The 16192-nt window shown below is 45.3% G+C and overlaps 2 protein-coding genes across 5 annotated transcripts in view; one reads left to right on the top strand and one right to left on the bottom strand.

Moving 5' to 3' along the window:
- Window positions 1-9755: 9755 nt before the first annotated feature.
- LOC117357718 lies at window positions 9756-13822 on the bottom strand. Of its 2 annotated transcripts, none has more exons than XM_033938697.1 (2): window positions 13655-13822; window positions 9756-11373 (listed from the first exon to the last, which is right to left on the bottom strand). In XM_033938697.1, the coding sequence occupies exon 2, from the start codon at window positions 11131-11133 to the stop codon at window positions 10189-10191; it is 945 nt and encodes a 314-aa protein (XP_033794588.1). In that variant the 5' UTR covers window positions 11134-11373; window positions 13655-13822; the 3' UTR covers window positions 9756-10188. The 2 variants fall into 2 exon arrangements, with proteins under 2 accessions (XP_033794588.1, XP_033794589.1); XM_033938698.1 differs by lacking the exon at window positions 13655-13822 and adding an exon at window positions 13102-13158.
- The window catches only part of NUP133 (nucleoporin 133), a 211997-nt gene continuing 208331 nt past the window's right edge, over window positions 12527-16192 (top strand). Inside the window, exon 1 of one of the 3 annotated variants that reach the window (XM_033938695.1) lies at window positions 12527-12681. In XM_033938695.1, coding sequence (XP_033794586.1) covers window positions 12671-12681 — 11 coding nt within the window. In that variant the 5' untranslated portion in view covers window positions 12527-12670. Of the gene's footprint in view, window positions 12682-13570; window positions 13860-14048; window positions 14225-16192 lie in introns of those variants that run through there. The other 2 variants (XM_033938694.1, XM_033938696.1) reach the window with 2 other exon arrangements.

The raw sequence follows: 16192 nt of genomic DNA, 5'->3' as shown, positions 1-16192 counted from the left end.
GAGAGGACTGAGAGGAGAGACGCAGGGGAAGCCAGGAAGGGAGGAAGGCTGATCGGGGTAGCGGCGAGAGATAGCTCCGCCCACCCCCTCCGCGTCAGAGGTCGCTTCGGTGCCTAGGCTCCCCCCTTAAAAGGCAGGAAGCCTGAGCACGAGGCAGACCGCGGCAGCGTTCTGACTTCTTGTTCTTATCTTCTTACAGGACAGGATCGGGAGACAACAGGGAGGAAGCCAGGACAGAGAGGACTGAGAGGAGAGACGCAGGGAGGAAGCCAGGACAGAGAGGACTGAGAGGAGAGACGCAGGGGAAGCCAGGAAGGGAGGAAGGCTGATCGGGGTAGCGGCGAAAGATAGCTCCGCCCACCCCCTCCGCGTCAGAGGTCGCTTCGGTGCCCAGGCTCCCCCCTTAAAAGGGGGCGTGCCAACGGCGCGCGGCCGTTCGGCGCGCGGCGAAGGCGAGCGGCAAAGGCGCTCGCCTTAGCGAGGGCGCCTTTGCGAAGGAGCCGAGAGAAGGAACCAGGAGTCCAGGCTGCTCAGCAGCAAATCCAATCTTCAATCTTCTTAAAAATCTTCAATCTTCTTAAAATAAAATAAAAAAAAAAAAAAAAATTTTCTTCTATATTCACTATTTCTCTCTCTCTACTTCTCTACCTAGACACGAGTCGGGAAGGAAACATGGATGCAGCAGAAGGCCAGCGAAGCTTTCCAGTATACTGCATTGACTGTCACATGTATGACTACCTACCTTCCGGGAGGCAGGCCTACATATGCGGTCGATGTCAGGAACTGGCTAGCCTTAGGAAGGAGGTCGGGAGACTGCAGATCAAAGTACAGGAACTAGAGGGACTCCGCTCCATAGAGGACCCAAGGGAATTTGAACCAACTGAGGACACCACCATAGAAATCCACATCAACGAACAGGTCAGAGAGCTTGAAAGATTCATCGAGGAGGCCTGCAGGATGGTAGAGACACAGGATCACCCGCTCCCCAGAAGGGAACAATCGGATGGAGGGCAGGACCCGCCAGGAGCCACCAGGACCCACCAGGACCCACCAGGAGCCGAGGGCGAGGAACCTTGCAGAGGAACCAACCAGGAGAATGAAGGATCGGAGGACCCAATCATCGACACAGACCTGAGACCCAGGAGGAAGCTGAGGGGAGGAAAATCTGCTATCGTGGTGGGAGACTCAATCCTGAGAGAGGTGGACAGTCACATAGCAGGAGGCAGATCGGACCGCCTAGTGACATGTCTCCCAGGGGCGAGGACAAAGGACATCTCCGACAGAATCGAGAGAATCATGGAGGGAGCTGAGACAGAGGACACAGCAGTGATAATCCACGTCGGAACAAATGACGTCAGCAGAAGGAATTTCAACATGACTACACTGACCGAGCATTTTAAGATCCTGGGGAGGAAACTGAAGCTGAGGACGGGGAAGATAGCCTTCTCGGAGATCCTACCAGTACCAAGGGCAGATGCGAGGAGGCAGACCGAGCTGCAGGCAACAAATGGATGGCTAAGGCGATGGTGTGACGAGGAGGGTTTCCTCTTTGTACGGAACTGGTCAACCTTCCTGGGGAAAAACAAACTCTACAGGAAAGATGGACTGCATTTGAGCAAGGCTGGGACGAGGATGCTGGCACGTAACATCCAGACCTGCATAGACATGACTTTAAACTGATAACAAGGGGAAAGCCGACAGTCGATCGGACCTCGACACATCGGACCACAGTATCGAGCAAGGATACTGAGACAGGAACTGGAAATAGTGGGCTAGAGACAAAATGGACGCTTTATGGACATAAACCCAAAGATGCAGCACAGGGACCCGAGGGGAAATTAAAGCTAAAGAGTAAGACAAAGAGGAAGCAGCCGGAACCAGAGAGCTATCAAAGAACAAAGAAGCAGGCAGAGGACAGGATAGACAGACCACAAGAGGCAGCACAGGAGACAAACAGGAGCAACAAATCAGGAGTAGATCCAAAAGAAAAGGTAACAAACTGGGACTTAAAATGCCTATATACAAATGCTAGGAGTCTAAGGACTAAAATGGGGGAGCTAGAAGTTATAGCCGGAAATAAGGACCTAGACATAATTGGAATCACAGAGACATGGTGGTCGGAGGATAACAAATGGGATGTGGCCCTACCAGGGTACAAACTCTACAGGAGGGACAGGGCACACAAGAAGGGGGGAGGAATAGCACTGTATATAAAGGACTCTATTCCTTCATCCAGAACAGAAACAACAATAAGGGCAGACAGTCTGGAGTCGTTATGGGTTAAGCTGACAGGAGGGGAAGGAGCTGACATCAAATTGGGACTGTACTATCGACCACCAGGACAGCCAGACGCAATCGACCTGGACCTGGAGGCCGAACTGAGACAGATGAGCAAAAGTGGAAGAGTGGTGGTTATGGGGGATTTCAACTATCCAGGAATAGACTGGGACATTGGGCACTCAAATTGCACGAAAGAAACTACATTCCTAGAGGTGATAAGGGACTGTTTCATGGAGCAGCTGGTCACGGAACCAACGCGAGGGGAGGCCATCCTAGACCTAATCCTCAACGGGCTAGAGGGACCCGCAAAGGAAGTGGTGGTACTAGCACCGTTAGGAAACAGCGATCACAACATGATCCAGTACAAATTAAACATGGGAACATCAAAGGTGAAAAGAACCACAACGACTGCACTCAACTTCAGAAAAGGAAACTACAAGGTCATGAGGAAAATGGTACGAAAAAAGCTCAATAACAACTCAGGGAAGGTGAAGACCGTAAAGGAAGCCTGGACACTGCTTAAAGGCACAGTGCTCGGGGCACAAGACCTGTGTGTCCCAAGGTTTAGGAAAGGGTGCAAAAAAAAACCGATCTAGAAACCCAGCATGGATAACAACTGCAGTTAAAAAGGCGATAAGCGACAAGAAATCATCCTTCAAAAAATGCAAAAAGGAACCAACAAAGGAAAACCAGGTAGAGCACAAAAGACACCAGAAACAATGTCATCAAGAGGTCAGGAAAGCAAAGAGAGAATATGAGGAAAAATTGGCAGGAGAAGCAAGAAACTTCAAACCCTTCTTCAGGTATGTGAAAGGGAAACAGCCAGCCAGAGAAGAAGTGGGACCACTGGACGACGGAGACAGGAAAGGAGCGATAATAGAGGAAAAAGAGATAGCTGACAGGTTAAACGAATTCTTCTCGTCAGTCTTCACCAGAGAGGACACATCCAATATTCCGGAACCCGAGGTAATTATAAACGGAGAACACGATGAAAGGCTGGTACAACTAGAGGTAAGCAAAGAGGATGTCCTCAGACAGATAGACAGACTGAAGAGCGACAAATCACCAGGCCCGGACGGCATCCACCCAAGGGTACTAAAAGAACTGAGAAACGAAATAGCAGAGACATTTCGGCAAATATGCAACCTCTCCCTAAAGACAGGGGAGATCCCAGAGGACTGGAAAATAGCAAATGTCACGCCCATCTTTAAGAAGGGATCAAGGGGTAACCCGGGAAACTATAGGCCTGTAAGCTTGACCTCAGTTCCAGGGAAGATGATGGAAGCAATGGTAAAGGACAAAATCTGCGAACACATAGAAAACAATGGACAACTGAAGACGAGTCAGCATGGCTTCTGCAAGGGAAGGTCATGCCTCACGAACTTGCTGCACTTCTTTGAGGGAATAAACAACCAGATGGATAAGGGGGAATCCATAGACATCATTTACCTTGACTTCCAAAAAGCCTTCGACAAGGTACCTCACGAGCGGCTACTTAAAAAGCTGTGGAACCATGGGGTGCAAGGGGATATCTACCGATGGATCAAACACTGGTTGGCAGGCAGGAAACAGAGGGTTGGAGTGAAAGGCCAATACTCAGACTGGCAATGGGTCACGAGCGGAGTTCCACAGGGGTCGGTGCTGGGACCTCTACTGTTCAATATATTTATCAACGATCTGGAGGCGGGGACAAAATGTGAGGTTATCAAATTTGCCGATGATACCAAACTCTGCAGCAGGGTTAGAAACACGGAAGACTGTGAAGACCTGCAAAGAGACCTAACGAGACTGGAAGACTGGGCAAAAAAGTGGCAAATGAGTTTTAACGTAGAGAAATGCAAGGTCATGCATGTAGGGAAAAAGAACCCGATGTTCAGCTACAAAATGGGGGGAACACTGCTAGGGGTGAGTACCCTTGAAAGGGACCTGGGGGTGATGGTCGACACATCACTGAAACCATCGGCGCAATGTGCGACAGCCTCAAAGAAAGCAAACAGAATGCTGGGCATCATCAAAAAGGGTATCACAACCAGGACGAAGGAAGTCATCATGCCGCTGTATCGCGCAATGGTGCGCCCGCACCTGGAGTACTGTGTTCAATACTGGTCGCCATATCTCAAGAAGGACATGGCGATACTCGAGGGAGTGCAGAGGAGGGCGACTAAACTGATAAAAGGTATGGAAAATTTTACATACGCCGACAGGTTAAAAATGCTGGGGCTGTTCTCCCTAGAGAAGAGGAGACTTAGAGGGGACATGATAGAAACCTTCAAAATCCTTAAGGGCATAGAGAAAGTGAATAAGGATAGATTCTTCAAACTGTGGGGAGCCACAAGAACTAGGGGTCACTCGGAGAAATTGAAAGGGGACAGGTTTAGAACAAATGCTAGGAAGTTCTTTTTTACTCAGAGGGTGGTGGACACATGGAATGCGCTTCCGGAGGATGTGATAGGCCAGAACTCTGTACAGGGGTTCAAGGAGGGTTTAGATAGGTTCCTGGAGGATAGGGGGATTGAAGGGTACAGATATAACTTGAGGTAGGTTATAGAAGAGGACAGAAACCACTTCACAGGTCGCAGACCTGATGGGCCGCCGCGGGAGCGGACCGCTGGGCGAGATGGACCTCGGTCTGACCCAGTGGAGGCAACTTCTTATGTTCTTATGTTCTCTGGGTAGATGGAAATATGGAGGAAACCTCTGATATCCAAGGACACTAGAAACTCCCCTGGAGACAGCTAGCACCATGTACTCCATTGTCCATTCGGAAAAAGAGAATTCGTAAGAAGTGAGTAACCAATTGTAGATCCAGAATATGTCTCCAATCCTCCAAGCTTTTCTGGCACGGGGATGTATCAAGAGTATCCGCCCAAGCTCCCATTCGTGGTCAAAACTAGAAAAACAGGGCAGCCAGAATTTATCAATAGACTTTTGATCCCATATTCTTCACCACGCACCCTTCATACCTCTGATCAAAATCTATTAGCTATTCCATCACTGAGACATATAAATACTAGGAGAAACACTATCCAAGTTTCCAAGTTTATTAAGTATTTGATTAATTGCTTATTCTAAATTCTAAGCGATGTAAAAAAATATTAAATTACAGTAATCGAAGGGAAACAAACTATATAAATGTGACTGACACGACAAAACGAGATACAGAAGGAATGGGATGGGAAGGAAATACAAATTTAAAAATAGTAAAGAAGACATGTAAGGAAAAAACAATAGAGAAAAGGAGAGCAGTGCGCATCAGAGAGTTTAAAAGCCAGGGTACAATTGAAGCCTGATCTAATCCAAATTTCTTTTCCGTGGTTGCTCCCACCCTTTGGAATTCAGCCCCGAACTCATTAAGAGAGACAGCAACCCTGGAGAAATTTAAATCTTCTCTTAAAACATTCCTTTTTAAAGATGCTTTCCAAGTTTAACTGTCCTTCTAAGGATTTTTTAAACCTTGTTAGTCCATTTCTGCTGGACTTACACGTTGTTACCCTACCCCATTTTTTTTTCTAGTTCTCTTCTCTTTCCTATAAAATTATATTGTAGTTCTCCCATTTTCCTTTTGTACCTGTTTGTCGAGTCCTGTAATTATCTGTTTTATGTCCTGTCTGTTCCCCTTTTGTTTGGCTAACTATTTGCATTAGCCTTGTAAAACCACCTAGAAATATATGATAAGGTGGTATATCAAATTCTCAATAAACTTGGAAACTTGGTCTGGAACAAGTTCCAGCATCCCAAAGACTAAGAGACATTGTAAAATATTGCAGACCCTGGACTCTGTTGCAGTCCACTTGCCACGGTCCAGAAACCGAGCCGGAGGTGGGGAAAGGAGGACTAGCAAGTGTTCGATGAAAGTCGAGTCCACTCCTGACAAAACTGTAGAAGACAGCCTGCGAGGGAGGAAGCCATGCTCAATCCCTGGCAACATTGGTACTTCTTTTTTCGGGGGGAGGCAGAACCACTGCAAAAGAATCTGAGGACGTCTGGAATTCAAACTATGGCCACGTGGGCATAGCCCTGGGAATATTTATAGGAGGAAAAACCTGAGTATCCCTGATGATCCCTGCAGGAGAAATGAAGAGGACAATGATCCCCTCCCGATGTCCAGCGAAACTAGATCACAGGGAGCAACGTAGGGCGGCATTCACAATACCTGAGTAGAGGTCAGCCAGACCTATACCAACAAGAATCTGGCCCTTAAAAAGGCGGCTGCTCGAGGCAGCAACCTCATCCAAAGATGGATCCAAGGAGTTCGGCACTCAGACACAGCTTCAGCATAGAATGCACTAAGAACTCAAATGAGATCATAAAGGGCGCCTAACACTGCAGCAACACCAACCAGCACCAGCAGAGGACAGGCATGCACCTCCAGAGGACGCATTGCACAGGCTTGAATGACACGCGCCATAAAGGAAGTGTCCACTGCCACTCGGCTACCCGAGGACGCTTGAAAAAAATAGTTTGTAACTTAACATCCACCCTGCAATCCTGAGAGTCCTGCAAACTCACTCCCCCCATCACTAGGGAGGGTTGTGTGCTAGAAAACCTGTGCCATGGTGGAATCTACCTTAGGCTATTCATACCTGCCAAAAATCAGGATTCAGGTGATAGAAGTGTAGACATAGCTTTGGCAGATTGGAAAGAGCTTTCTAGGGATCACATTGTTCTGAAATCAGACCGAGCTGTGGACTGAATGGAAGAAGGCACAGGAGAACAGTCCAGGCCCAAAGCCAGAGAATTGGAAGGTGGAAAATCTAAATGGAGCTCTTTCAGAACATCAGCCATAAAGAGGCAGACAGCAGCCCGCTGCATATGTGAAGAAAGAGCAGCACCTCCAAATCCAGATGCTCAGGGAAGCAAAGGAGACCAGTCTCAGCAAAGGCATCAGCAGGATCCAAATTAAATACAGTGGCAGGAGACAGAAGAATCAAAAACTGCATGGCAACTACTGCAATCAAGGTTAGGCAAGGCCAGACAAGAGCTCCCAAACAGGAAGCTTTGCCACAGACGCCATAGACCGATAAAGCCCTGCCATCTGCGTCAAACAAGCAGGGTCTGAAGATACACTGTTCAGAGAAGCCAAAAAAAAATCTGGAAAAAGACCCATTCCTCAACCATGGCAGGACACTGTTGAGGTACATGCGTCACATCAAAAGAGTCCACAGACTCGGAACACAGGCTTCATACCAGACTTCAGAACGGCCTCTGGGCAAAATTTTCTTTGGAAGGCACGGACCCAGGCTGGCTCCCCAGCTCAAAAGGACACACAGGAGGCAAAGTCCAAAGCTCCCATTCCCTCCCCGGTGCGCTATGGCTGATCAAGCGCAATCAATGTCCACATTCAATAGATTAGGGGCTGGGGAGTCCATCCCAATTGATTTTGAGTCAAATTGAGGGGTTTTTGAGGCAGAAATAAAAATTAGAAAAAAAGATTGATTTTAAAATCTAAGATGGCTGCTGTCACGAATTCACACCAAAAAATAAACAAAAATAAAAAATAGCAATTTGGGGTTGGGGAGGTGGGGGACCTGAACCCTACCCTCAAAAACTGTGAAAAACAACTGAAACAATTTTACAAAAAGTTCCCATAGAAAATAATGGAGTTTCTCACAGTCTCTGCAGTGCCTTGCTTGTCAGCGATTTTAACAGTAGCTGAATGGAGAGAGAGGTTTTTCTGCCTCAGAAACTTATCCAAATTACCAGAATTGAAGATCTTTAGATTGCCCGCCGGCCGGATACCGACTATGACCTCCGCCACCTTGGATCCTCTTCCACACATTTGGGGGCGGGAAAGGCAGCCTGAACCTTGAAACCCGGGCGAGTTTCGTTCCAGATGCATACAGCCTGTGCTTGAAACCTATGACAAGGTTACTGGCCAGCAGACTCCCAGGGGCAAGGACCCTGAATCTATAACTGGCGGCACACAGCAGGCTGGCTCCATAGATCTATCAGAGCTTCTCTGTGAGGCTGCAGTCCGGCACCCTCCCCCAATTGGTCTAGCACCCATCTTCTTCCCTCTGCTCCCCCATAGTCTGGCATCTGTCTTCTTCCCACTCTGTCTTCCACATTTCCCTTCAGGGTCTGTTCCTCTCTACCCTCTTTCAATGTCTGTTCTATTCCTTTCTACCACCACCCTTCCCTCCCTCCTTTACCATCTGTTCCTTTCTACCACCCTTCAGCTCCTCTCGCGTGGCCTATCTATCTACCTCCCTCTCTCTTATTTTCGTGGCACGTTACAATGTAATTTGTGCACGCAGGCTAGGCAGTCACTGGAGCTGTAATGAAACACAAAGTTCTGCACAAAAACCATGAAAAACTTGCAACCCCCTCCCGCCCCCCCCCCCCCCAAAAAAAAAAAGAAGACAACTGAGTAGATCAAAGTTCCTCCTGCAGACTCACTTGCAGAAGAAATAACTGACTGGGGCAGCAGAGGGGAGGGAGGAGGAAGAAGTGCTGAAAACAGTGATCAGTATCTCCTGTCATGGACTCATGGGAGAGGATGGAAGACCCTTGGTTCAGCATACCATCCCTATTGTACTGGAAACAGTAGTTTTGTTCATCTACAATCAGTGGTTCTCAATCCAGCCAACTGTAGTTTAACAGGGCGGCTACTTTGCCCCGCATATAATATATATTACAAAAAAACCTATCACATGTGGTGGTCACACAAAATAAATCTCTTAATCATGTAGATCAGTGGTTCTCAAGCCTGTCCTAGGGACCCCCAGCCAGTTGGGTTTTCAAGATACCCCTAATGAATATGGATGAGATAGATTTGCATACCTGTCACTTCCATTATATGCAAATCTCTCATGCCTATTCATTAGGGATATCTTGAAAACCCAACTGGCTGGGGGTCCCCAGGACAGGCTTGAGAACCACTGATCTACATGATTAAGATATTTATTTTGTGTGACCACCACATGTGATAGGTTTTTTTGTAATATATATTATATGTGGGGCGAAGTAGCCGCCCTGTTAAACTACTACTTACAGATCTCAAATCACAAATAGTTACACAAAATTTAGAAGCACCTATAGTCCAACACTGGTTGAAGAAGGGTCATTCAGTATAGGACTTGAAATGGGGTATTATTGATAAAATCTCAGGAGGGAGGGTAGAGATTATAATCTTATGTTGCCTTGAGAACAAAATTGGATTTTCTGTATAAATTCTGTTCAGCCTGATGGTTTTAATTCAGAGATAGAATGGGTCATGCTAATCTGAAATTCATGAGTTCTGTGCTGTGATAGGTGGATTTAGGTCAGGTGATCAGACCTTTAAATCCACTTATGACTTTAGACTAGAATATACAGTCTAAATGATGGTTTAGAGTAATGTGTAAAATTTAGCTTCATGTTTAGTCTGATTTAAGACTAGCAATAGAGCCATTTTATCAATTTTTTAAATTTATATTTTAAACTTTCGACATACTTATCAGTCAAATAAAGAAAAAGTACAATGTGAACGAAAATACTTCAAGCAAGCATTAATTTATTGCACAAAAATTAAACAATAAAATAATAATCACAAAATGCAGTTAGTCCTCAATAAGTGGAGGAGGAGCTGCAATTAAGCTGAGAAATTAACAGGAAACTCTTAATAAAGAAAATCAGATGGAGCTAACAGGTGTCCTCACTGAGCTATATATTTAAATGCATGAGGTCCACGCAGTAGTTACAGACTGCCCTTGGGTGGAAATAAATCTAGACAGCTGTTGTGGTTCATAGAAAACATATCAACTATCCTTATAGACCTTAACACATTTACAGGGGTACCTCAAGACAAATGTAGCACCTAATTGCAATGCCTGGGGTTTCACTATAAGAAATTGTTTCCTTCTCTTCTGTGTGGAGCGCGATACATCAAGGTATATTCTTACAACATTTGACATAAATGAAACATCTTTATATTTGTAAAAAAAGTTTTAACATCCATTTCCTATCTGAATCAATAGCAAATTGTACCAGCAACGCAGCCGTAACCTGTGCTTCAGTTTCCGACCTCTCTAGGAAATTAGTTAAATCCAAACTATCAGAAGATAAATTCTGCTGGTTAGGATTTTGGGATTGAATTCTCCTAGGAAGGTAATAAATTTTTGAGAGAGGTGAATATGAAGTTTCTGGTACCTTCAAAACTTCAGTTAGATATTTTTTAAACATATCTTGTGCTGATACAGGAAAAACTTTTGGGAAGTTTATAATCCTCAAATTACATTTCTTAGTAGCATTCTCCAGCATTTCTATCTTAAAGTGGAGATTCCCACTATCCTTAACCCAAGTTAAAGCTTTAGTTTTAACAACTTTTAATCTGGAGTCATATTCTTCCATCTTAGTTTCAAGAGAAGATAGTTTATTTTTTATATCCAAGTTTTCTGACAGTACTGTTGTATTTCGTGATGAAAGTTGTTGAATTTGAAATCCCAAAGAGAGTTGTAAACTTGATATTGCTTCCCACAAAGTCTCCATGTTGAATACCTTTGGCCTTTGCATAGGTAAAACTACTTTTTCCAAGCCCTCTGTAAAAGTACCTGTGGATTCAGCAGTGTTCTCCTTAGTCACCAATGAAACTGCGGCATCTTGGTGCATTATACTCTCCGATTGCAGTAATGTTGGCAAAAAAGCCTTCTTTGCCCTCCATCCAGAGCTGCTATCCGCTCTCTGCTGGGTCGGTGGTGGAGTGTCCCGGACTGGTTCCACCTTCTTCTGCCCTTGCCTTGGGGTGAATCGGAGGACTACGCTCCTCCGGAGACAAGGTAGTGTCCTTGAATGAGAGACCAGACACCTCAGCCTGCGTGTCTCTCCAAGCCGAGTCCGGTTGCAGCGTTCGAGCTCCTCGCTCCATGTAGGCATCCATTGGCCCAGTCGCGACAACAAGTTCCTCTGGGAACACCTGGGTTTTAGACTTTCTTTTGACCATAAATATGGTCAAGGAAATAGTTCCCTGACTGGAACTCTGACGGTGTCTCTATAGCAGCGTTCAAGCCGCCATCTTTGGTAAGCGCCTCCTCATTTTATCAATTTATATGATCTCTTCTTATAGGGAACGTTTCCTTGAAAAAGCCTGATGGCGAAACATGTCTGAAAGAGTTCCTGCTAACATAAAATATAAGCTGTCTCTAGAAAAGTTTCTATAATATTTAAAAAGTGGTAAGAAATATCTATAATATTACAACAGATCATTTTAAAGACTGATGAAGATGGTATAGTACATCTGTGCCCAGAGATACAGTTGTTCCTGGATTGGCCTGCTGAGGTCCTAAAGATAGAATAATACACTTTTTTTTCATTTGGTATATATTAGACAGCCTTCTGTTTGAACTTTGGGATATATGCATCAGAATTATTTTTGTATCAGTGGCATAGCCATACAGCTGATTTGGGGGGGGGGGGGGGGAGGGCTGAAACCCAAAATGAGTGGATGGGCACTAGATTTTTTTTTCCCCTACCTGAAAGCAAAATATAAATACTTGAACTGGTGGAGATCCCCAAGCCCTGCCAACTGAAGACCTCTTCATCCGGTCCAGCAACCAGTGATTAACAAGCTTTGCAGCTGCTGGCAATATCCTCAAGCTGCCTGCTTTCATACATGCATGAAAACTGTGGGTTGGAAGGGGGAGGTGGGAAGGCAGCAGCAGCAGCAGGTCTGTCATACTGCGCCAGCTGCAGAACTTGGAAAATTCTGGATGCTGGGCTCAAGGAGGGGGAGGAGCTGGAGAGGCTTGGGGATCCCCACTAGCTACAGTAAAGGAGATGTTCATTTTGAAGGCCTAAGCTCTAAGTGGGAGGCTCTACTCCTTCTCATGATTATGCCACTGATTAGGTTCTGTACAAAATGAAGTACTTGACGACTTTAACTTTTTGTGGTTTCCAGTTCAGTTTTGGTATTCATATTTCTAATTTGTGATCCATTGTTCTGGATTTGGTGAAAGTCTGTGTTTTGTGTGTGCACTGTGAAGAAGTAATTTAAAGGTGGTGGGGAAATTGGAAGACAGGCAGGTGGAAGAGGGCCCTCTCCTTAATTTATGCCCTGGGCCCCAGCCCGCTAGCCCATTCAGTTTGGCAGGGCTTACATCCCTGGCTCTCCTGACTCCATCCACCTCCTCCCTGGTTGTTGCAATTGAATATTTCAGTAGCTGGCAACAGCAAGGGGAGCCTGCTGCCATTGGCCTGCCCTGGAAGCCTTCTCTCTGCAGAGACTTCCTGTTCCTGCAAAGGTGGGACCTGCAAAGCAGCAGCTTCTGGGGCAGGCCAACACCAGCAGGCTCAACTCACTGCTGATTCAGTTGTAGCACTGGAGGAAGTAGGTGGTCCTCCTGATCCTCTCATTTCCCTCCTTATACCTGAGAAAGGAAGAATTGTTGGATATGAGGTGGAGAGGAAGGAAGAGATGCAACAAAGGTAGAAAGTGGTAAGAGGGAGAAATCCTGCATATTGTGGTGGGGAGGGAGTCATGCTGAACATAGGGTAGAGGGGAAGGAGAGATGGTGCATGGGGAGAGCGAAAGAAATATTGCACATGGTAATAGAGGAGAGGAATAGAGAATTTGACCCAGGGCACAAGACAGGGAGAGAAACAGATGATGGACAGTGAGAAAGAACAGTTGGCTAAGGCAGTGGAAGATGAATGGCAAGCATGGAGAAAGAAGTATACATTAAGTGGGCAGGAGACATTGGCAAGTGCATTAACAGAAGACAAACAGAAACCAGAGCCTGGAACCAACATATATATTTCTCCGCTGTATGTAACACTACTGTATGAACTCCGCTATATATATATGCAACTTACAACAAATGTAACTTCTCTGCAATAGTAACCGACCTGAAAAATTACTTCACCGCAAATGTAGCGTCGCCGAAAATGTAAATGTAGCTATGCAAAAAATAAAAATAAAAATGTGTAACTTCGCTGTAATGTACAGTCTCTTCATCTGCTAACCGCATAGAACTTCCATGGTAATGCGGTATACAAAAATAAAGTTATTATTATAATTATTATATTAAAAATATACTAACGGTTGTAAAGAACAGTTTGTAAACGGAATAAGGTATAATGTAAGAAAAAATATATATATATTAAAGCGAACTAAAATTCAAAATTCCCTATTTCAAAGGCACAACGCATCCATGGGATTGATTAGAGCGATATAACACCAAGTTGCTAAGTCCTATAATCTACTCCAAGCCAGCGAAACTTCGACTTTCAAACCCTAGCACGACTACTTAACATAGGTCCTAGCAATAAAGATACAGAACATCTAATTCTGAGACGTCTCATGGTTATGGCGTCAAAGAATGCGATTGGCTCGGTTTGGGAGAAGGCGGAGACTACATTGGCGCGGCAGTGGTTGGTTTGAGTACTTGAGTGCACGGACCTAGTTGTTGAGCGGTCGCTCGGCTGACTAGGGCATCAGAATTTCTTCGCTTCATGTTTCCTTCTCCTCGCACCCCGGTGGGGGCGGCCCGCAGGCCTCTAGGTTCCTCCGTGCCGCGCTCAGCTGGCAGTAGGAAGAATCTGGGAGCGGGCGCAGGGCTACTTCTCTCCCCGACGGTTCGAAGGGTCTCGGTTCCTGGTTCGAGGTAAATGGTCGGAGAAAATAAAGCATGGTCGTATGATGTCAGCACTGTGCAACCCTCTGATTGGTTGCCATAGTTGTTGTTTTTTTTTGCAAGAATATGACGTACCTGCGCGATTCGCTGATTGGTCGCCATAGTTGTTTGCAAGGATATGACGTGGCTGCTTCCCCTCAGAAAGGTTCAGGTGTGGCTTTTTGGACAGTAAAGGGGCGTGAAGTTTGAACTCCTTAGAAGTCAAGCATGAAACAGAGAGACGCTGCGTGCAAATCAATCTCGTGAAGAATCTTATGGGTATTCTGAAAGCCTGATTGGACAGGTTTAGGAATCACTACTGATTGAGGGGAATGGGAAACAAGAGTACAAACTAGGTGGGTGACCTTGGCGAGTAGGGGAGTGTTGAGCCATTCTGACAGAGCCGTGATCTTTGCTAATTTTTAAGCTAGGGCCATTTTGGGTCCAAAAGAGGTGAAGGAGAAATATATTTCTACTTTGGACATTCATTTCTACCAGAACACCTGGCTTGATCACATAAGCAAAACACAGATAAACTCTATGTAAATACAGAACCACAAACTCAAGCCCCCTTTTATCAAGCTATGTTAGGGTTTTTTAACGCTGGCTGCCACGATAAAAGTTCTTGACACTCATAAGAATTCTTTGTGTGTCGGAGCTTTTACCACAGAGGCCGATGATAAAATAACCTAATGAGGCTTGATAAAAGGGGGCCTAAACAGTGGCATAGCGAGGTTGAGTGCCGCCCCTGCTCCTTCCTGCCCCCTGCCACCCCCCTTCTCTTCCCATGTACCTTTTTAATTTTCCAAGTGCAAGCAACCTCACAAACTTGCTGACCGTGTTCTGTTGGCTGTCCCTCTAACATCGCTTCCTAGGCGTGGGGCCTGGCAGTGACATAGAAACATAGAAAGTGACGGCAGAAAAGGGCCAAGGCCCATCAAGTCTGCCCACTCTATTGACCTACCCCCCTAGCCACCCTTTGAGAGATCGCACAATTAGCCGTGCTGCAATAGTTCAGTGATGGAAGCTGTAACAATTTGAGAGTTTCCTTACTGCTCTTTCCAAGTTTAACACAAAATCCAATCACACACCTCTGGCGTCTTCCTCATCTGCCATGACGAAAAGTACAAAGTTCTTCCTCTCGCTGTGACCCAACAATGAAGACTATGCCAGAAGTGACACTGACACAGGCAGCAAGTTTGTAATACTGCTCACACAGGGAAAATTAAAAAGGTATGAGGGGTGGGTGGGCAGAGATGAGGACGGGTGCCAACGCCCTTACCAAGACTGTACCTGGGATGGACCTGCCCACCCCCTTACTAAGCCACTGGGCCTAAAAGTCCTAATATACACAAAACCCTAAGATGCCAGACTCTGCATGTAGAATAATACCAGAGAAATAGAAACATGCATTTCTTCCTGAACAGTGCAAATTATAGACAGCAGATGTAAATTCTCAAAACTGACATATTTCAGTCACTAAACTGAAAATAAAATCACTTTTCTTACCTTTGTTGTCTGGTGATTTTATTTTTCTAATCATCTTTTCCTAGTCTCTGGTAGCATTTCCTTCTTTCTGTGCTCTTAGCTGTGTTTCCAGAGCTGCTTTATCCATTTGCTGTGTTTCTCTCATTCTTCACTTTCTGCCCTACATCCATCTTTGGTAGGGTTACCATATTTTGGGCCGCAAAATCCTCGGCAAGCTAGTTAACAGAAGACAAACAGATCAAATCATGTTGGTCCCAACATGATTTGAATAATAAAACGACCAGACAGAAAATAAAATTATTTTTTCTATCTTTTGTTTTTTGTTATTACAATATGTCAAATCTGAAATGTGTATCCAGCAAGCATGAGCTAGGACCTAACAAAACTCCCTTTTAAAAAACTGTGGAAGTGTATGTTCGCCAAAGACAGCAGGCATATATTCTTACTACCAGCTCACCTTCCCTAGTTGGCTTCTTAGCTTTATTGCTGAACTGCAGGTCCCATGTGGCCAATGTTGGGTAGGAAGGCACTGGCACATATGTGGTACAGGCATTGCCTTATAAAATTTAAAGTGATAGTACACTTGGTAGTGTCCATACTGGATTCTGTAATTGTTGTCACCCACATGTGAGAATATATGCCTGTTGTCTTTGGAGAACACCTGCTACAGGTAAGTAACTGCTGTATTGTAATATTTATTTTCTGTTGTTCTGTTACTTTTTTTTGGTTACTGTATATTGCATGGTTTCTCAAGCCTGTTTTTGCATACCTCCCTAGATGGTTTTAAAGGATATCCAGAATGAATATATTTGAGAGAGATTTGCATGCACTGTCTC

Source organism: Geotrypetes seraphini, chromosome 3 (genome assembly GCF_902459505.1).
Source record: "Geotrypetes seraphini chromosome 3, aGeoSer1.1, whole genome shotgun sequence".
NCBI lineage: Eukaryota > Metazoa > Chordata > Amphibia > Gymnophiona > Dermophiidae > Geotrypetes > Geotrypetes seraphini.
The sequence above is the reverse complement of the archived record's forward strand: the minus strand, read 5'-3'. Positions and strand labels throughout refer to the sequence as shown.